Source organism: Typopeltis vanoorti, chromosome 7 (genome assembly GCF_054136105.1).
Source record: "Typopeltis vanoorti isolate ZY-2024b chromosome 7, IOZ_Tvanoo_1.0, whole genome shotgun sequence".
NCBI classification, from domain to species: Eukaryota; Metazoa; Arthropoda; class Arachnida; order Uropygi; family Thelyphonidae; genus Typopeltis; species Typopeltis vanoorti.
In genome coordinates this window covers 123823700-123847528 of record NC_143555.1, presented here as the reverse complement: position 1 = coordinate 123847528, position 23829 = coordinate 123823700, and the positions used below count along the sequence as shown (strand labels likewise).

The following is a 23829-nucleotide window of genomic DNA, read 5'->3' as shown; positions in this document are numbered from 1 at the left end:
TCTCGCGTATTGTGACAAACAGTGTTTTTGTGCTCTGAAGATGCTGGTTATAACACCGGCGAAATATAAGCATCAAGTTAATAAATTAATTATTTACTTAGTTTCTGTGTTCTATTATACTGTTAAAATAATAAACAACATAGTGTACTTTGGATATACAGCTAATTCAGTGGAAATAAGGATTAGTGAATATAAGTACTACACTTTATCAGTACTACACAATACCATGTATGAGATCTGACTTGTCAGATCTCATACATGGTTTTCATTAAACTACTAGGCAAAATAGAGGAATTAATAATCTTACAAGGTATGCTTCAATCTCAGATTGCCTTCCTTAAAAAAATGCTGTGATACAATATCATTCCTACATTGACTAGATTTAAGGAAACTATTGAATTAACAGAAGCTCATGAAATTTATACTTGTGCAAGCCATGCTTTGGTAAAGAATCAACTTTGGATTTCTGTACCAAGGCATGGTTTGCAGTCTTCAGCATCTCATGATTCAGCATGTAATATACAATCAATTTCTGACATCATCATAAACTCCTGATACTTATCCTCAAGGAGATGTAAGTGTACAGAATACTATGATAGTACTACATGAAAAGGTTAATTATTACGAACTGTGTGGTGACATTTTCCTCAAAATTAATCTGAAATCTGTCAGTTGTTATATTTACTTCTTCTAAGGCACTTCTTACTGCATCAATCCATTTGGACTTCCCCTGAGTGTTTTTTCTGCCATATTAGCATCAAACACTTAGTTTAATACAACCTGAGATAAGCTCTGATACCACACTCCTGAATACTAACAATGTCAAATTCTTCCCTGACATCTTCATTTTTGATATGATTCTGATATTCATGCCCATAATTTTTTTTAGAACTTCCATATCTGTGGTCTGTAGCCTTTGATCAACTGCTTTATTTCTAATCCAGCTGTCAGATCGATAAGTTAAAATCTGTTTGAACACAGTCTTGTATACAGCTAGTTTAGTAGTGTTTTGATAAATATCTGATTTTGAACTAGTTATGTCTATTACTCCAAATGTGAAATTACTGAATACTGTTCAAATTAACTTGCTTGTTTGATAAACATTCACACATAGATGCAAGCAAAACTATAACTTATTATAATGAAAGCAAAAATACTTTTGGAAACACCCTCCTACTGACAAATAGGTAGAGACATTTCTGGACTTGAGATGCAAAGATTTGTGTGCTCACTAGAAGACACAATTTTGCTGTCATTTTTAAAATTATTCTGTATCTTGATTTTATGTATAATATTGAGAAATTTTTCTGGAGTTTCAAATGATGATGCTAACAGATTTCAGTTCGAAATTGCCACTTCATTATTTAAATGCTGTTACTCCCTAATTTATTCATGGCTGAATTCCATGCTCTCTTTTCACTGAAACTAAAGAAAAGAACTATATATCTATTTCGAAAGCAGAAAGAGGGAATGCTATAGTGATAATGGATTAAGGTGATTATGAGAGGAAGACACACCTCCTTTTACATGATACACCTACACAAGAAATAATTATAACCTTAATGAAACATAGATTACATTAATTTTGGGAGGACTCCTCATTTATATAGGCTCTCAAAAATACATAAAAAGTTGTCCTGTGAGATATATTGTGAAACCTACCAACCTGGTTGGCTGAGTGGTTAGTGTATCTGCACTCCAACCAACAGGCTGTGGGGTTCAAATCCCACCGTTGGAATGGATGTTTGTGATTGTCTTTAAGTAAGAGACGAATTTCATCGCCCTGCTTATTGGTGGCCTAACAGTGGCTTGATAAAAGTTGCATGTTTGGTCTCTAGAACTGGGTTTCTGGACAATGTAAAAATCAATATATATATATATTTTTTTAAATTAAAAAGTAATAAAAATTGTAAAAAAAATCCTTAGTCCACTCATGGTACTAATGTACTATAGGCTTACACCCTTTTGTGAGTGGAAGTCACTTTAATAATATATATAAGAGTTGTGAAGTTTCTATTTGGTCTAAGTGTACATATTGGACACATTAAATCATTTATCATTCTAGAAAGATAAATGATTTGGTGTATCCAAGTTTATATGTCCTTACAAGCTTCTTATATTTTGATCAGCTCTGACATTGTCTCTGTCTGATTACTAATATCCTCTCAATGGCTAACACTATTTACCTTCAATATAAAAATTTTCCACTGGATGTTGTGAAGATATGAGATATTTGAACTTGTAATAATACAATAATACAATAATACAATCAAAAAAATAATACAATATTTTAGCTTGAAAAATAAGATCCATTAACAAATGAAAAGTACAAGTATGTGAAGTTCGCTATTCCCACTCGTGGCTAATTATTATTTAAACCATCTAGAGCAGTGTTTCTCAACCTGTGGTCTGCGACGATGGGACAGGTGGTCCGCAGGCAGACTTAAATTAATTGAATAAATATATATTTTTTAATTATCCAAACAAAACAAATTAAAATTGAATAAGTAAGTACAAATTTTTGAAATCAAATGGAGACTTAAAAAATCAACAAATAGCATCAGAATGTTCAAAAGCAGAAACAATAAAACTATACTGTTGTTCACTTCACCCCTCTTTTATTATTCGTCATTCTGCCGCTAAATTTGTAGCAGCAGTATGGCAAGATTTCTTAAATGCCAAAAACATGCCGAACAGGGCGGTCTCTCTTCCCCCTCCCCCCAGTTACGCCTCTGTAACTCAGTGGTCCATAGAATTGTTTTAGGCATTTTACTGGGTTTAGAAAGATTGAGAAACGCTGATCTAGAGGATATTGTTTTCTACCATGCATTCTCAATACCCCTTCTAGATTTGCTATTTAGATGATGTATTTGCCATATGAGCTCATTCTGAAAATGAACTGACCACTTTCCTACATTAACGGCTTACAACTGTATATTCAGTTCACTACTGAAAAAGAAGAATTCTGGGAGATTCTATCCTACTTACCTGTACTGCTTCTGGTACCTCCTTAACTATGAAACTTACTTTCACTGGCAAATATATACATCAAAGTTCTATACATCATTCTGCCCAGAATGTCAAAGTTGTCAAATAATTAACAGTGTACATAACATTTGTTTCATTTATTTTTACAACATGAGATTCTCACAATCAAAACATTAATGGAATTAAATGGATACAAGCCTCACATCCAACAGATAACAGAGTTACAATTTTACACCCAAGGATACTGTAATAGAATGTGAAGTTCCTATTCCACATGTTTTGGGCAGATCCAAACTATATATTTTCCACTCAACCAAATCTCTTACTAACTACAAAAAAATAAAACTTTTATTTCAAACTAGAACTAGTGTTTATCAGATTTCTTGTATAATCTAACATACTTTGGAATGGCTAAGCTATTCTGTGGAAAAAAAGAATGAGTGAACTTCAGTAAACATTGAACATTAGTGACCTTAACAACATTCATGTTGAGGTGATTGTCACTCTCTCTCCCTAACTATCTGGTGGGTGAGAGAAAACGCTGTGCCCCATGTACCATGATGGTTCTTCGACTGTAAACAAATCTGCATGGGTGCTGGGGGAGAAGGAGGGGAATTAATGTGTTTGTTTTAGGATATATTAGAAAACAATAATTAAGGAGACTGCTATATTTGCCATATTTGAATCACTAAAAGGTGTAAATATGAACCATCATGAACCTTTTCATGAATCCTACATTTTTTTTGTTCAGCACTCTTCTGTCTTATCAATAACAGATATCTTCTACTAGTATTTTGTTGTAGATCAACCACTTCTTACAATACACAGAAGTATTCATTTTTATTCAGGAACAGATAAATCTTCACAACATCTGTTGTTTCCAAAGACTGGCATAAAAACGTTCCTATACTGTGAAAAACATTCCAACCTCAACACTGTAGAACCAAGAAAAACAAGTAGTTTTATTGTATCACTAAATACAGTAGAGAGACATTTTACAGTCTTTGTACTATATTGGGCAACAATTATTGCAATTATTATTATTCTATGCTACATGCATGCAAACAAAACAGATTGAGTGTATCACTGAACATAGTAGCTAACTAAATACATTTGTCCTAATATCCTCTTTCAAATTTTTAGTTCCAGAAAATATGTATAACAGCTGTTTATAATGCACTCTTTGGGTACATAAAGCACACAATTTATGTAAAGCAAAAGGATGTGCATGAGAAATATCTTGAAATCAGTTTTAATTACATTTGAGATATTTGATATCATCAAGACACTTTACAAATGCTAATGTCGTGAAGAATTTATGAATAATACAAATAAAATCCTACAAAAAAAGGTGCAACTAACATGCATATAAGCTCTGTGACAATGCAACCGCCAATGTGGAAGCAATATACATGCTAAAGCTAGTTTCCACCGATGGTTTACACAGGTGCAAACACTACCTGGCACGAACATGTTAAACCTCAAAAGTTGAGTCTCATTATGTAGTATAAGATCAAATACAGTATATTCTGGTCTTCAATTATTTATTTGATATGATCCTTTTAGCATGAATATAACAATAGAAGCTTGCCATTATAGGATAAATGATTGCTACATTTGCTTTGTATTGTCTGTTTGTCTCTCTTTCTCTCTGAATTTCATCTTTGTTGCACATGCTGATGCTCTACTAGTTTTAGAATGAAACCTTTATCTGCTAATTTTCAGTAAAGTTCCATGTCAAACATGTTTCACTTTCAATGATGTTAACAAGATAAGGTGGTCACGCCTACCCACAATCTCTGTAAAATGCAAGTGAAGGTGGATTAAAACACAAATTCCTTTTAATAGTCATGCATGAAGAAACTACTCATTCACAAAGATATCTCAGAATAAGGACAAATATCACAAATCTTCCAAAATAAACAGAATTCCATATAAATAAAATTCTAAAAGCAAGATTATTCATCATTCAATTTGTCATAACAAAATAAATCTCACAATCTATTCAAAAAAATGAAAACAATATGCAGCTGAAACTCAATCAACACCCCTAGCATATTTAATTCTCAGTATGCTTGACTGTCATTATAGCAAAGGGATGCTGATTAAGGTTATTCAGTAACTTCTTATAGTAAATATTTGCTATAATGGCAAATTTATTAAAAATTAAAAAAAAATTAAATAAAAAAAAAAAGTATTTGCTATAATGGCAGTCAAGCATACTAAGAATTAAATATGCTGGGTTATAGAACTGACAATCCTTTCAGATGAAATGCAGAAATTTCCAACCATATCATTTATAAAGCAAAGATACAAGGGCATGCTGAAAAGTCATGCTTTCCACACCTCCAATGAAAAAAACCCATATAATAATATGAGTTAAAAATGTATCATTATTATAAATCATTCGACTTTTTCTTTTTCACATTCTGGAGTGACGTTTTACAGTTCTGAAACTAAAGAATCTTAGAATTATAGCCAAATAAATGTTCTGTAAAAACTTTTCCACACTTTAGCATGAAGTTTAACAGTTCTGCAGCTAGAGCATCTCTGAATAATAGTTGCAAAACCTGATGCAGTAAGAGCAGATGACATTAGCAGAGATTCATGTTGAAGTTTATGGAACACAAACTATGTGAAAGTGAAATGCACATAAAAAAAAATTTACTGGTCTAAAATTAATTATTTACAAGCTGACATTTTACCAGCAAAAACTAGCTTTAGCAAAGGCACTTTAACAATCAATAGTCAGTGAAGACAGAATGAAACAACCTTCCTTCGACAACATGGACAAGTCACATGCATGGAGGGTACAGTGGAACTTTTTGTAGTAATATTCTGTCATTAATGCAGATGGGAAGATAGGGCAGTGCACTAAAATCTATGCAAGATCACACCATCAGTTCTAATGCAGTTAACTGGGGTTTTGTAAAACTTGCACCACTTCCAGGAACAGTCTCGCTCTGATTTAAACTGGGATTTATGAAGTGGTTTTGCTTTCTTCCACCTGATGAAATGGTAATCATCCAAGGCAGGTTGTGCTAGTCTGCTTTTTTTGGTTGCCCATGCTAGATGTATTTTTTATGATCTTTTTTCTGACCAAAGCAGTCCATCCTGTGTCTGAAATAATGGGTCCCACATTGGCAGGGATACTGTAGATGCCTGGGAAGGAGAAAGGATCCTGGCAGTCCTTGATTTTCTCAGTAAGGTGGAAACTTTGTTTGGAGGTTTGTATACTGTTCTAATTCAATGCTGTTTTAAGAGGGAACCCAGTTTAGTTGTTGTATCTTCGATGTAGGATAAAGACATGGTATATGTATAGTCTAGTGGGGTGGGGGTGCTCTTTTATAAACCTTCACCAAACCAGATTATGAATACACCATGTCATTACTCTACATCAAAAGGTACAGCAAATAAACTGGACTTCCACCTAAAACAACATAGGAGTAAAAAAATATGCAAACCTCTGACAAAGTTCCCCTTTCCTGTGACAAATCAAGGACTTCCAGGATCACCTGTCCAGTGTCTCTAAAGTATATCCTATCAATGTGGGACCCAATATTTCAGACAGGAACAGTCTGAAAACAGAATGGACTGCCTTGGTCAGAAAAAAAAAAACACCAGCATGCCTTAGACAAAGGACTATTTCATCAGGTGGAAGAAAGCAAGGCTGGTTCACAAATCCCAATTTAAATCAGAGACTGTTCTTGGAAGTGGCACAATTTCTGCAAAACCAAGTTAACTCAATAGAACTGATGGTGTGATCTTACATAGATTTTGGTGCTTCTCTATCTTCCTGTTAGCATTACTAACAGAAGATTACTGCAAAATGTGCCACTGTTGTTCTCCATGAATTTGAGGTGCCCTTGTTTTCAAAGTTATTTCATTTCCTCTCTTTGCTAGCTATGTATTATTAAAGTGCCTTTGATAAAGCTAGCTTGAGCTGGTAAAATATTGGTTTGTAAATAATTAATTGCACACAGTAAATTATTTATTTACATTCCAGTTTTCATGTAGTTTTTGTTCCAGAAAAATTTTAACATAAATCATTGCAACAGCTATAGAAATTTGAACATGAAAACACACACAGAAGTAACTTACCAAAAAAAGTTCCAGCCTGCATTCTCTGCTGATAAAGTAAAGCTTCTCAATTGTTGCTTTTTATGGCATGAATGGTGGCCCACCACTAACTATTAGTGCTACACCGGAACAGTGCAAAAACTGAAGTCAAGTCACAGATTTGAAAAGTTCATATTGATAAGTGACTGGTTTACTTCAATATGATAAATGCACATGAGCTAGATTTAGAGTCATCACTATCCTGGTCTCTTTTGAGCCGCCCACCCAGACTATAGCCTAGGCTCAGCTCTGATTTCCATCTTTTTCTGTAATAAGGAACATTTGAAAGGATATCACATTGTGCCAGATGATAATGTCAAGGCAGCAGTGAGATGCAGTTCTGTCAATAAGATGTTTAGTTCTATTATGACAGAGTTATGGACTCAAACACTAGCAGGGGTGTGTGGATCACAGAAGTGATTATGCTGTGAAATAACCATAAAAATGCATTGTTCAAGGAGAGCACCTGTTTTATTTCAGTGAAATGTCCACTCCCATTATTGAGGGAGGGATAGGAGGCATTACTTTTCAGCAAATGTATATAGTCTGATGTCAACTATAACTTACATCCAAGGTTTCCATAAGCCTGTAATCTTCAACACTGCGAATGTAGCTGTGTACTTGATTAGGTTCAAACTGACACATAAGTTCTATGAATGTTTCCTGAACTACAGGGTCAACAGCAAAAGGCTCCTTATTATTAGTTCCTGGACTATACTGTGTTTCTCTACAATGGATAAAAAGTAAATTAGGCTATTATGAAAAATGATCACATTTAACTTGATATGCAAATAATAAACCTCAAATGTTCTAAAACATTATTATGATAACAAGATGGAGTGTTTGCAGTTTTATTTATTTCAAAATGTTAAATAACTTTCACCCTTGGTATCAATAAGATTAGTAAAAAAATAAAGAATACAGCAAAACCAACATTACTTATATTGGGCATAAAAACTAAGCTTTTAGATGGTGTTATTACATGAAATTTGATATTTATTGGAATAGTGATAATCTGTAGGTCAAATCCCTGACAAGAAGTTCTCTCTTGGATAGGAATCAAGATGGCAAAGCTAAACAAATAAATTTTCTTGATTCCGAAAAGGACTTGACCCCAGAATTTATAGATCAGGGAGAATTCTCCTTATTTGAAGACTTTACACACGATTTAAGATTGAAGGAGAGGCCACGGAAGATTATAACAAAGGCGCAGTGGACAAGTATAGTTGAGGATTAAACAAGACAAGATTTATCTTTGAAAGAGTTTTAAGGGTAGTTAATACAAGAAATTTAGAGATTACATATATATAATAAAAGATTTTAAAAACACGTTTTAAATAAAATAATGATATTTTAACACCAGCTATCTCTGAATGGCTACCAGTGGAGATTGAACTGCCCACTCAGTCTCCAAAAGCTAGATAGGTATAAAGGCCTCGCCTACTCCCTATAAGGGAATAAAAGATATTAGCTGATAGCTGCTGCTGCTTTAGTAGCTCATTGTATGATGTGATCACTCTGATAATGTGATGAGATACTCATCATGAAATATTAGTGAATTATATTAGATTCTTTAACTCCGCCATTGCCGGTCACAAGCCCGGATGAGAAAGGAGGAGGGTTGTACTTGTGGCTAGCAACTATAATATGGGAAAAACATACTGCTACAGAAACCTCAACCATTGTTGGAAAACCGACACAAAACCAAGAAGGAGAAGTACTGGGGAAAATGAAGCAAGCCAGTGAAAGCCCCATTGGGGAAGCTGACAGACAGAAAACTCCAAGAAAAAACCTTTTTAACCCAAAACTTTTAACCAAAATTGAATGCTGGAATATTAGGACTTTGTACGAAAATGGAAAAGCTAATTTACTAACCAGAGAAATGGAAAGATACCAAATAGAAATAACGTGGTCTAAATGAGACAAGATGGAGTGGTAGCAGAGAAATCCAACTAACAACAAACAAATACATTTTATATTCCGGAAACCAGAATGAAGATGACACACATAGCAAAGGTGTAGCTTTCATGCTAACAACAGATGCTAGAAGAGCACTAATTGAATGGAAACCAGTTTCTGAAAGAATCATCAAAGCTAGATTTAAAACTAAATACAAAAATGTGACTATGATAAACATATATGGACCAACAAACAATGCAGAAACAGAAGAGAAAGAAGACTATGACATGCTGCAAAAAGAAGTAGATGAAGTCAAAAGTAAAGATATGCTTTTAATTATAGGTGACATGAATGCAAAAGTAGGAAATAATAATGTGGGATATGAACGAATAATGGGAAAAAGAAGATTTAGGAAACTGTAACGAAAATGGGGAAATCCTAAAAGACTTTTGCACTTCCAATGATATGATCATAGGAGGAACTGTATTTAAACATAAAGACATCCATAAACCAACTTGGATATCACCTGATAAGAAATCCAAAAACCAAATAGACCATATTTTAATAAACAGAGCTTGGAGAACCTCTCTGATGGATGTAAGAGTTTGGAGAGGTGCAGATGCCTTTACAGACCACTTATTATTGATTGGAAAAATAAAAATGAAACTAAGAAAAATATTTAAAGGCAAGAACCAAAGAATTAAATACAATATATCCAAACTGAAAAACAAGGATACAAAAGACAAATATAAAGTAACATTAAGGAATAAATTTTCCTTAATGTTACTTTATTTCCTTATGTTGTCCTACAAGGACAACATAAGGAAAAAGACATTGAAGAGAACTGAGAAAAAATAAAGAATATATTAATAGTACCATCGAAGAAGTTCTGGGAAGGCAGAGTAGGAATCACAAACAATGGATCTCTGAAGAAACCATCAAATTATATGAAAAAAGGAAAACTTTATGGAATACACTTCTGCAAAGTACAGAAGAAAACAAAAGAAATAGGATGAACGAAAGATACAGGCTTAAAAACGGACAGATAAAAAAAAAGTGCAAGGAAAGATAAAGAGTTTTCCTGGAGGAAATGTGTCAAGAGGCTGAAGAAGCAGCAAGTAAATTTGACCCAAAGAGGTTGTTTGAGATAACAAGAAAGCTAGCTGGGAAGAGTTTTAAAAGAGAAAGGCCTGTAAAAAATAAACAAGGAAAGTTACTCACAAATGAAGCAGACAGAAAAAAGACGGGTAGAACATTTCCAAGAAATTTTAAATGGAAAAATAGAAAACCTAGAACAAGAAACACCAGAAGAAGAAATACTTAAAATACAGGAACTATACCTAAACTAGAAATAACTCATGCAGTAAAGAAAACAAAAAACAATAAAACAGCTGGGAGTGATAATATACAGGCTGAACTACTTAAAGCAGATATAAACACTACTGTTGAAATGCTACAGCTGCTATTTAATCAAATATGGGAAAAGGAGGAATGGCCAGAAGACTGTATTCCATAAACTTCTGGTTAAACCAGTATCCCAAAGGGCTACAGGAGAAAAGTTATTTCAAACTACACAAAGGTTCACCAGGAACTTGCCAGTAAAATAACTAAACGAAATGAATTATTTAACATCTTAAAAATTGGAAGCTCTCCAGAAACCAGGATCGAGTACAACAAGATAAATGCTGAAATTAAACAAAAATATAATATATTACAAAGATAACATACAAGGAATTATGATCAAACATCTTCCTTCCCTAGCCCTACATTGGCTACTTCGCCTATACGATAGCCTAAAACAAGGAAAAGTTTCGAAAGACTGGAAGACAGCCACAATCATACCAATCTTAAAGCCTAACAAACCGCTAGACCAACCAGGAAGATATAGACCAATTTCACTGACTTCAATTACAGGCAAATTAATGGAAAAAATGATACTTCAACGTTTGAATTACTATCTAAACAAAAATAGTATACCACCAAATTTTCAGGCTGCCTTTAGAAGAAATCACTCAACAACTGATCAAATTTTCTACTTAACCCAGACAATTCAAGATAACTTCCAGACCAAACCTACCAAATCCACCATTGCAGCTTTCATAGATTTTAGCAATGCCTTTGACAAGGTGTGGAGGCAAAAGCTCTTTTCCAAACTTTGTCATATTGGAATAGAAGGGAAAGTTCTTAACTGGATCTATGACTTTCTAAAAAATAGAACAATTCAAGTTAAAATAAATAATACCTTTTCCAAGAAGTGAAAATAAGACAGGGACTCCCTCAAGGTAGCATTTTGAGCCCACTCCTTTTTTCCATCTACTTAAATGACTTAGATAAAAATATAAATAAAGAAAGAAAGATAGCTATGTTTGCTGATGATTTGGTCCTATTCTCAGCTCACAACAACCTAGAAACAGCAGAAGGTCACTTAAACAAAGCCATTGAAAGTTTAGCTACATACTCTGAAAACCAAAAAATCAAAATTAACTCTACTAAAACAGAAATCTGTGTTTTTACTATTAATAACCATCTCAGAAAGTGGAGACCAAAGATTAAGCTAAACAGTCAACTAATTACATTTAATGAAAACCCCAAATATCTTGGAGTTACTCTGGATCCATCACTAAGCTTCAATAAACATATCAACAATGTTGCAGTCAGAGCAAAAAGAAGACTAAATATCATGAAAAGTATCTAAGGTAAAGAGTGGGGAGCCGATGCTAAAACCTTTAAAGTCACATATACCTCTATTATCCGAATATGCTTCGCCTATCTGGATGCAAACATCACAAACCAGTTTAGACAAGCTTATAAAAATTCAGAAAAATGCAGCTAAAATCATGTGTGGACTAAGGTATACAACTCCTGGAAAAATAGCAGAATTCGAATCCAACCTTGTTCCTTTAAAAATAAGTGGCAAGAAAATCTAACCAAATTTGTAGAAAAAAGAGCCAACCTTGCACATCATAGAACAAGTAAACTTTTTAAAAACTGGAAACCAACAAACAGAATAAAGAAAAAAAATCAACAATGCATGAAATCATAGAAAATAAAATTCCCTTGGATTGTCCAAATAAAATAGCCGACTTCCCAGCATTTCCTCCAAATCAAGACAGGAAAAATATAGTTATCAACTCTGAAATAGGGAAACATGAGAAAAAAAGCCTAGAAAACCCTGAAATCTTGAGATCATTAGCCATTTCAAAAATAATGGAATATGGACCTCTTAATAAAGATCTACACAGATGGCTCCAAAAATCCAAATGGCAATTCTGGGAGTGGCATACTCATCTATGGCTCTCATAATATAGAACTAAAAACAACTAACAATATTGGATGCAACTCATACCATGCAGAATTAATAGCCATTAACACAGCACTGCAATATTTGGACAAACAAAACCCGAAGGAGTTTATATATTTCACAGATTCCTTAGCAGCCCTTCAAGCTATTAAGAACTGCTACACTAGCCATCAAGAAATACTTAGAGACATAGCAAAAAACATAAACAAACTACATAAGGATTCCGAAATAATCTTCAAATGGATCCCATCCCATGTGGGATTAAAGGGAAACAAAACTGCAGATGAAGTAGCAAAAATGGCCACAACATCAAGTGATACCACAGATTTCGATCTTTTTTAAAACCACAAAAAGAAAACATAAAAAGAACAATTCTTCAGGACATGACTCACCACTGGTACTCAGCAGAAAATCCAGGAGCTATCATCAATTCCAAGTTTAATTGCAGTACCACTACCATAATCTCTCGTCTCAAGACTAGCCACACAAGACCAATGTAGTTTAGCAATGGCATAAAAGTCTTTCCCACGTGCAAAATCTGTAACATCGAGGAAGCATCACTAATGCATTTGCTAAACTGTATGAATATTTCCAAATGTGAACTCTATAACAACCCAGAAAAGATGCTGTATAAAATACATGAACTTGACCTCCATGATCTGGTGTAATAATACCATGGGATAATAATAATAATAATAAAAAAGATGGAAGTCAATGGTTGAGGCCCTATGCTCTGCAGGGAGCGAAGAGGATAGGTAAGGTAATATTAGATTCTTTATTTCATTACATAATTTAACATGTAGAGTCAGTTAATTATGTCTTACAATCAGGGATACTGCATATGAATGTCTGGGTTGTGCATTACATAGGCATCACATCTAAGGGGGATGCCAATCACATCATACTCACTTATTATTTTGAAAAAAAAAAATTTTTTTATTACAATTTTGTTGGCTTCAAATATGGACAAAATGCATATTTATTATGACAATTCCCAAAAGATAGAAGTAGTGTCCTGTTCTAACTTGTTCTGCATTGACTCACGAAGGAGGAATGAGTCTGATGATTGCGTATTAATTTTCCAACTTATGTACTGATTAGTGAGTAGCTTAAAAAAAAAAAAATTCTCCTACTCGTATTAGTGAACTTCTAAATCTGATGTTTTAAATTGCAGTTCAAATCATCTGCCATTTGTTTCCTGTACCAGAATGGCATTACTAAGTTCCAAATTTAAACCTCATGTACTTTTTCATTATGACAAAAATCACTAATATAATAATTGATAATCATTTATAAATTAGTACACAGACAAATTAAAGATTACTATGTAATTATTCACAAATTAGATATAATTGTTTTATATGCAAAAGTAAACTACGATTAAAATTTAGAAACTTGACAAAGACACACACACACACACACACACACACACACACACACACACACACACACACACACACACACACACACACACACACATTATTTAAATATATTATAAATTATAACATAATTTGGTTGGTCGGCAAATTTAGTGCTCCTGTAAAGTTGGTGATTTTTGTCTGTTTTCATTGTGTTCCCTTAGAAAATTAGTGTTTTGTAGTATACTAATGTAGATTTCTTTTATCACAGATTTTAATTAAGATATTTCAATATTTAGTATACATTTAAAATGGTGCCAAAAAAAGGGCAAGAAATATAATGCTAAAAAAACACCACAGGTGAGAACAAGAAGGTTAGCTCTGCTAACAAAGTTATTAAAAACATGGAGGAGGTTAATGAAAATGAATTAATGGCCAAAATAGCAAAGTTGAAGCAGATCACCAGAGAGATTACAAGGGAATTGCAAAAAGTTGAGAGGCATTTAAATGAGCATAGGGAGAAAAAAGAAAAATGAACAGGAAAATAAGAAACAACAAAGCAAGGAAACAGGTAAGTCAGGAAATAATGGTAAATCAGGTAAGTGACGTTGCTAGTAAAAAGAAAGAAGTTATTTGGTATGGTCACTCTATAATAAAACATGCTATAGATGAGTGAGTTATAACAATGAGTTTTCCTGGAGGGAAATTAAAAATATAATGCAAGCAATTCAAAAACAGAAAAGAAAAGTAAATGAAATCATATTTGTAGTAGATACGAACGATTTATCGTAATCAAATTCTTGATATATACCCTCAAGGAGTGTACAGGATAGGATAGTACTACATGAAAAATTTAAATTATTACTAACTTCCTATCTACAATTTTCCTCCAAATCAGTCTGTTACTTGTCAAGACTCCAACATTATCAGATCTTATATTTCTATCGTCTAAGGCACTTTGTACCGTATCAATCCACCTATATCTTGGTCTTCCTCTGTGTCTTTTTCCTGCCAACCTGGCAGAGAACACTTGTTTTGCTAATCTTTCCTCTTCCATTCTGTTTAAGTGACTATATCACCTGAGATTAGCTCTACTGATGCATTCCTGGATGCTGACAATGGCAAGTTCTTTTCTAATATCCTCATTTTTAATATGATATTGCCATTGATGCCATCTGTTCATGCTCCTAATCTTTCTCGGGACTCTCATTTCTGAGTTCTCTAGTCTTTGGTCAAGTGTTTAACGTCTAGCCCAGCTCTCAGATGCATAAGTTAAAATTGGTTTGAACATTGTCTAGTATATAGCTAATTTAGTGTTTTGGCTAATTTCTCCCTTGTTCCATATAAATTTATTCAGTTGACTTCTTACCAGCTTTGTTGATTCTGTTGCCTATTTCCATATTTAATTTGCCATCTTCACTAAAAATCGTGCCTAAGTAGCTGAAATGTTGTTTTACTTGTTATATAGGTTCTCCATTTACAATGCAGTTGATATTTTCAATGGTTCTGCCTATTTTCATTGTCTTTGTCTTTTTAATGCTGACATTCATACCATATTATTACAACAGTTATTCAATTTAGTCAGGGAATCTTGCAGACTTGTAGTGGATTTATTTAGAGGTATTACATCATCCACATAAAGCAAAGAGCTGAGATTACATCTCCAATTTTAATACCACTTTCCTTCATAATGTGATCTATATAGATAATGTACATCCTTGTCTAACACCAGATTTAACATTTAACCACCTTCAATTCTAACTGCTGACTTACAACTCAAATAAAGACTAAGTATTGCTTGATATAATGTCCCATTGACACCATATAACTCTAGCTTTTTAATAGCTTCTCTCTTGACACTTTGTCATATCCCTCTTCGAGATCTTTGTAATATTCTCATGATTTCTCAACTATCTGTCATAAAGTGAAAATCTGATCCTGACAGCCTCTATTTGGCCTGAATCCAGCTTGTTGTTCTTCAAGCTTCCACAATCCTTCTCAACCGTTTCTCAAGTATACTTGCACATATCTTACCAGGAACACTCAGTAATGAAATACCTCTGTAATTCTCCCAATCAGCTTTATTTTCCTTTTTATGTATGGGTACTATGAGAGCTCTACTCCAATCATCTGGAATTCATCCCTCTGTCCAGGCCTTCTGAACTATGAAGTGCAGCCACTGTAAGACTTTTATACCTTCATACTTGAGTATTTCTGGTCGAATATCATCTACTCCTGCTGCTTTTCCACATTTCAGGCTTTCATTGGCTTTTTCTACTTAAAATATGGATATGTATTCCTGGTTGCATGCCTGACGAAAGATTTAACTGGCGATAAGTTCAGTATGAGAAAGGACATGAAAGGGTTGTTGGAAGAAGCGAGTGAAGATTGAGAAAGTGAAAATTGTCAGTATTTTACCTCACTATGATAAAAATGAATTAAGAAGAAGGGCTATGATGGCAAATGATTCAATGCGTAGGCCATGTAGAAGGAATGGATGCGAGTTTTTGGGTGTGGAGTGAGTTTGAGGGAAGGATCTGGATTTGTATAAGAGGAATGGTCTATACCTGAATGCATTTGGTATCCACAGTCTAGAAAAACTGATAACTGGTATGAGACCTAACGCAGAGAGTCAGGGAAACTAAATTATAAAGGGAGGAATGGTGTGAATGTAAGAGCGATGATGTTATATAACTATGTTAATGACTGGAATGGGCCTTGTCATGGAAATATTGACGAGGAGAGAAGGATTTCGGCTTTGTGTTTGTCCAGTTTGGACCTAGGAGGTGTGCTGTTAATGATATCGGATGACTTGAATCCAGTTAGAGTTGAGGCCTATTATTGTAGTAATTAATAATATTTCATGTGGCAGTGAGCTTGAAACCATCTGGTGTGAAGTGGAATCTAACAAGACTAATTACATAGTGGGGTGTTGTTACAGACCTGGTAAGATTGGTTGCTAGTGATGAAGAAATGCATCACCAAAATAGAAAAAATGAGCACGAAAAGAGTAATCATCATGGAAGACTTTAATTATCCAAATATTAATTGTGTAGCAGTAGAATCTCATGAGAAGAATGAAAATGCGTTTATTGAGCTGTTGCAGGACAACTTCCACAGGCAACACATGACAGAGGGAACGCAAGGTCAAAGAGTGTTGGATTTGATTACAGTGTCAGAGCGCATTTCAGTTAAAGACGTAACTATTCTGCCACCAGTTGGTAACAGCGATCATGAGGTACTCACTTGAGAAGCAAGTACCTCATGATCGCTGTTACCAACCAGAGGTAGAATAGTTATGAATGTTCCATTCATAAAGGGTTACATGCTGAACTAAAAAGCAGGAAATTATGACCAACTGAGGAGTATACCGAGTTCAGTGGAATGAGATCGGTTGATGGATGGGAAGAATATCAACAGCGCATGGGAAGCATTTAAACAATACTTAAATGATGCGATATCAGAATGTGTCCTGAGAGTTTGAAGAATAAATAGAGTAGGAGTGAAATGGATGTGTAATCTTATTAAGCAAGAGATTCGTAAGAAAAGGACGGTGTGGAAGGAATATCGTTTGCATAAGGATGATGTCCGTTATGAACATTATAAGCAGCAGCAGGCTAGAATAGTCACAACTGTTGTATGGAAAGTAAAGTCTGAAAAGAAACTGGCTCGGTGTTCTGTGTGCTAAAGACAATCCACAAGAATTCTATTGATATGCTGCAAGTAAAAGAATGAATATTAAAGAATAACTTCTAAATGCATGTGGCATGAGGGTTACAGATGCAGAAGAGGTTGTTCAACTAATGAGTGCCCATTTTGTTAAAAGCTATCAACTTGGTGTATGCAACATTGAGCTCACTTCTATATCTTCCATCGGTCTTTGCACACGGGTGGTGCAAAGACCGATTTAACCAACTGTCAACCAATTAGTATCTCAGGAGTGGTGGTGAAAATTTTGGAAAAATTGGTTAGGGCTCGCATTCAGAAATGGGTTGACAGTGAATCTCTACTTTGCAATGAACAACATGGGTTTACTAAGGGAAGGCATGTTTTAGCAACTTGCTCACATTCTATAACAATGTTACCATTGAATTAGACAAGGGAAATGGATACATCATGATACTTTTGGATTTTGCTAAGGCTTTTGACAGAATACAGCATGGTAGACTGTTACATAAATTGGAAAAAATGGGTCTAGGTTATACAATATTAGCATGGATAAGAGGAGGGATGACTGACAGATATCAAAAAAGTGGTATACGGGGGATCTGAGTCTGCAAGGTTTAAAGTAACAAGTGGTGTACCACAAGGATCAGTGCTTGGTCCACTGTTATTCAATCTGTACATTAATGATACTGGAAAGGATTTGACAACCGACATACAGCTATTTTCTGATGATGCAAAGATATGTAGTAATCAGGAATGCTGCTGTGCAGAACTTGCAGAATGATTTGAATACGCTGGAATTGTGGGCATGGGAAAATGGGTGTCAGTTCAGTGTGAGTAAATGTAATGTCATTGACTTTGGTATGATTAGATATCCAATGTCGTATTATATTGGTGGGATTTGGCTAGAAGAAAAACCAATGAGGCTAGAGATCTTGGAGTGTTAATAGATAGGAATTTGAAGTTCAGGGGCCATGTGGCAAAGATTGCAAAGACAACTCAAAAGATAACTGCAATCCTGAAATGAACGTTCACATGTAAAGATAAGGATGTTATTTTGCCTCTTTACAAGGCCTTGGTAAGACCTCACTTGGATTATTGTGCACAGGTCTGGTCTCCTGGTTTCCATTGTGATTCTGATATATTGGAAAAAGTACAAAGGAGAGTGTTAAAAATGATATCAGGATTGTGGAATACTGATTATGAAGACAGATTGAGAATTTGTAGACTGCAGACACTAGCAAACAGGAGAAAGAGGGGTGATATGACTGAGACTTACAAACTTCTGAAAGGGTCATGCAGCATTTCAATTCATGGAATTTTTCAATTTATGGAGGGTGGGGAAAGGATGAAAGGGTATCCTCAGAAGCTGCGAATGAAGGCTGCCAAAAAGGGTGTGAGGGCTAGATTTTTCTTTCAGAGGGTGGAGTGTGATTGGAATGGATTGCCTTTGGATGTTGTGAGTGCAAGCAGTGTGAATGAATATGAATTCAAGAATAAGTATGATAGCTGGTATATGTAGTATGTGGCCTCCTTCGATGAGTTTCTGACTCCCTGGAGGTCTCTCTTAATAATAATAATATAAAATGTTATTATTTCTCTGCAGATGTCAGAAAGAAAATAAAAAAATTATCAAGTTCAGAAAACAGAGATCCATTAGAAAAGAATAGGAAAGCAAATTATATGGATTGTTCAATATATTTTTGGAAAAAATAGATAGAATTCCAAATGGTTTATATAAAAAAAAACCCTTAAGAATGAGAAAGTGTGCAAAGATGGGAAGAATTTATGAAATATTCTTAATAATCATGAAGAAAGTGAAACATGCATTAACATAGTATTAAGAATACAGTAAAACCTCGATATAGTGGACTAATTTGGGTGAGGGGGGGGGGAGTGTCTGTTAAATCCGAAAGTCCATTATATAATAAAGTAGATTTTCCGAATGCATATGTTACAAAATTGACAAATTAGCTACCCGCAGGTTGGAATATCGGCCGGCACGCATTAAAACTGCCACAGAAAGTCATGTCACGTGACAAAAGAACCAATTACAGTGTGATTGGTGTGATCACGTGCTAATCATTCGCCGAACATGTTTCATGAGTGGTGACTTATTTATATCGGCTAAATTACTACAGTGTTTTTCCAACATATGATGGCCTATTTGCCAAAAACATGTTTTATGAGTGGTGACTTATTTATATCGGCTAAATTACTACAGTGTTTTTCCAACATTTGATGGCCTATTTGCCAAAATTTGTTAAAAACAACAGGAAATTAATAACAAAAAAAACTTGTTAATTTAATTATAAGCAAATCTTGATTAAAAGCATTTTAAAATTAACAGGATGTTAATTTTCACGTGACATACGGACTGGAAATTTTGTCCGTTAAATCGAGGGTTTACTGTACTATGTTAATAGTATTAACTATTAACATAGTCTTCTTATTATTATGTTAATGCATAGTATTATTAACTGAAAACTGAGTTAGAAAGGGGGGGGGGGAACATATAATGCGCGCGCACACACACACACAAACATATATATATATATATATATATATATATATATATATAAACACATGCACACACACACATACCCACCCACCCATATATATATACCCCACACATATATTATTATTATTATTATGTGACACCTCCAGGGAGTCCAAAGACTCATAGAACAATTGATCCCATTCCAACTACTAACCGCGCTCTCTCTCACACACACACACACACACACACACACACACATATATATATATATATACATAAAAATATATATACACTGTTGTATCCTGAACCAGTTTGAAGATATCACTATCAACAATAGATTAGTCAACAAGGCTTTTCTTATTTCTTGTGTCTTCTCTCCACATGAAGTTGTGCACATATTTATGTTGGAACATGGTGTTAGTAATGACTGGTCCATACAATGAGCAGAAATCCAGCAGATACTTAATATTATTATTAGCCTTGCCTCACCTAGATAAGAACTAAAAAAGTAGAAAAGGAAATAAAATGTAAAAAACTCAATCCATCAGAAGTAACCTTACCTTACAGAGAAAGTTAGACTGCATACCAATTGCTAGACTGCCTAAGAAATTTGAAGTTTTGGTCGGATAACTGCTATCGAGTCTGCGATTAGCTTGAAGTGACATTTGGTCTTCCCTAAGACTTACCTACTTGGAAGCCACTTTATTAGTGTTAAAGTGACCAGGTGGATATATAGAAGACTGTGTACAGACACAGATAGTATCCTTTAATGCCTGTATATAAAAGGAATTTACTTCAGTATTCCTGATTTTATTAAAAAACAGTCATTTTTCAGTCTGCTTTTTTTTATTGACATATGACATCCAAGTGCTTTACCATCTTACTAATAAAAAGACTATATTCTTTATTTATACACAAAGGCAAGGATGAAAGAAGTTTTATTATTGGCTTTTCAGCAAGGCATTTAAGGCATGTGGCCAAACAAACTGTAGAACTTTTTACTTTTAACCTTTTACTATTGATGTAAAACTGTTACCTCACCATTCACTCGATCACCCATACTATTCTTATCCTGGTCACTTCATCCTTTCATTCCTATTCACTGTCTTACACATTTTTTTTTTTGCCTATTCTCTTTGTCTACTCCTCTGCCCTCACTCTTTGAACATAACTCGTGTATGCAGATGGTTTTATGTTTATGAGAAGAAAACTAAAACACAGGGAAGAAACCCAGTGTTCTAGTTTTATTCAAATTTATCCATTTTCAGTATTTCTGGCTAATTTCATTTGCACTTACCTGTTAGTAAACACTCCTTGCAGAAGATAATACAAATCTTTAGGATGATCCTGCAACGAAACATTTGCACAAAATGTAAAGTGAGTTCTAACTGTATCAATAAATTTATTTATTAAAGACAATTCACACATTAATGCCTGCTCATGTCTCACATTATGTATCATGCGAGAAAACTTGTGCAACCTTATACATATCCCTTCTGATTGAGACATACATATTGTTTACAAATTTATCATATATATATATGTGTGTGTGTGGTATACCAGTTTTGATTTTTTTTTATAGAATTTTTTAAATTAGTATTTGTGAATTAGTAAAATTAGTATGTGTGAATGATCTTAAAGATATAGAAAATCGTAAGGCAATCTTATTTCAAATCATAAAAACATTGCTTGCTTTTGAAAATTTGAATTACATAAATTATAAATAAATATTCAATAAACTTTTACTTTGTTTTGCTTGCAGATATGCAGATTCTGAGAAAAACCAGAGAAGTGAACCAATGGCATCAATGGCTGCGTTAAGTCGGAGTGAAACAAAACATTAAAGAAGATTACGTTTCACTCGGACTTAACATAGTTCTCACTCTCTTGGAGAAAATAATGATTTTTTCAGAAATGAATAAGCACTAGCATAGCAATCTTAATTTAGTTTTATGTCTTTATATTATATCGTATTGTGAAATTTTATTATGTATGGCTGCTTAGTCTCAAATACTATGTAAGTACCTGACAATTGCTGGGAGAGAAATAATATTCAAAAATGTGAAATGGCCGACTTCAGAAACACGTAATACCGTGTACAGGCATATCCGTTAGTAAGCACGGTGCCTTCTTCCCTTCCACCGCTACACTCCGTAAGTTACGAGAGGATTCTGCGTGCGGCGCTAAGTGCCGTGTGACGTGAAGAAAGATGACGTAGTTGTCAATGACGAAAGGAGTGGCGTTTGAAAGTGCATTGCTGGAGACAAGGCTTGGAGACGTTTTCCTGCTGCTGTGTTCCTGTGCCCTCGAAGGTCCAGCTGGTGTGGAGCCTCCACGTGGTTTTCCTTTGTTCAAGGAGATATCGGAAGAATGACCAGGAAGCCTGCCAGTCGGAAACTAGCCCAGCAGACTATATTTGTGGAAGACTACAGAAATATCCAATTATGAAGTACAGAGGGAATCCGTAGTGAACATCCTGAGAATGCGTGAAGTAAAGTAGTCGTAGAAGGCAGATATCCAACGAGATAAGGAAGCGGCCAAATTTTGCACCTTACCAGCAATTGGTAAGGTGCAAAATTTTATATCTTCTATCTAGTGGAAATGATTAGGAAGATTTTATTGTAATGTGCTACGAGAGACTCTTAGGACAGTAAATTGACAGATTGAGAATGAAACAGAATATTGTACGTAAAGTGGCAGATAGAATCTAGAAATTACTGCTAAAATTGAAAGAGATACAGAAAATTGTTTCATGAATTAACCTTGAGAGAGAGATTTACTAGGGTTCTTAATCGAGTCTGTTATATATATATTGAATAGGATTGTCAGAGAAAATTGAGAATAGAACTAAATTCATATTGAGAATGGAATTGATTAACTAGAGTAGCACAAAGAGACTAAGTGTATTAAATGTTTTTAAATATGTTTCTCAGATTGAGATTTATAGAAAGGATAAAATAATTGTATATATGAGTGATAATTCTCTACCCAGCTTTGATTGTTTGATTGACTCAGTGTCATAACGTGGATTATATGAAATTTTCTTGAAATTAAATGTTTTGTTTAAATATAAATGTTGTATTGCCTGAACTTAGCACCTATTGCACTTGCTCATAAAATTCAGCGAACCTCAAAAGGTGGGAGAATAGATAATATTGGGCCATGACTGCAAGTTGGAAAAATATAGTTGACAAGAGTGAATGCTGACTGTATTCTTTACTCCTTGGCCATACAAGTTTGTATGACCACTGTATCTAGCATTCAGGGTAGCGCAGCGAAAAATATAAATTTCTCTGAATTTGAATAAGGAGTTAGAACCAGTGCTGAGACAAAGAAATAGGCATCTGCCATTAGCATTTTCTTTGTCTCACAAACCAACAGCTTCACTTTTGTCAGGGATTCAGCCTGAGTTAAGTGAGATAGAAGTTTAAAGTAAATGGTATTAAACAAGGAATAAATAGGAATTATTGAGAGAAAGATAGAATAGAGTGATATATACATATAAGAAATAAAAGAGGGCCCAAAACATAAGAGAGTCGACACAACAGCTGGTATCGGTGGAATCATATTAAAAATGAGGGTATTAGAAAGGAACTTGACATTATTAGCATTCAAGAATGTGTTAGTAGAGGTAATCTAAGGTGGTATATGGTCACTTAAATTGGTGAGGAAAGGTTAGCAACACAGAAGCTTCATGCCAAAATGGCATGAAAGAGATCCAGAGGAAGACCAAGGTCTAGGCGGATGGATTCAGTCAGAAGCACATAATGTTAGATATGACAATACGGAGTGCTCACAAGTAATAGATTGATTTAGAGGAAAATTGTTGATAGGTGATTATTTTAGTGAGTCATATGGCTTTATGGATTATGAGAAAACTTCTGATAAAATACACAGAGAAAAACTATGGAATATAATGAAAAAAATGCAGATATCCATTACATTTGGTACAAGCTATATAAAGTTGATATAAAGATACAAAAATACAGTTACAGTTA

General features: G+C 34.3%; 1 protein-coding gene across 1 annotated transcript in view; it reads right to left on the bottom strand.

Moving 5' to 3' along the window:
* Vps8 (vacuolar protein sorting 8) overlaps positions 1 to 23829 on the bottom strand; it is a 519719-nt gene that overhangs the window by 94368 nt on the left and 401522 nt on the right. The window contains exons 31-32 of the mRNA XM_090395104.1: positions 21129 to 21178; positions 7675 to 7834 (exon numbers count right to left, since the gene is read on the bottom strand). Of these exons, the coding sequence (XP_090251230.1) occupies positions 7675 to 7834; positions 21129 to 21178 (210 nt within the window). The remainder of the gene's footprint in view (positions 1 to 7674; positions 7835 to 21128; positions 21179 to 23829) is intronic.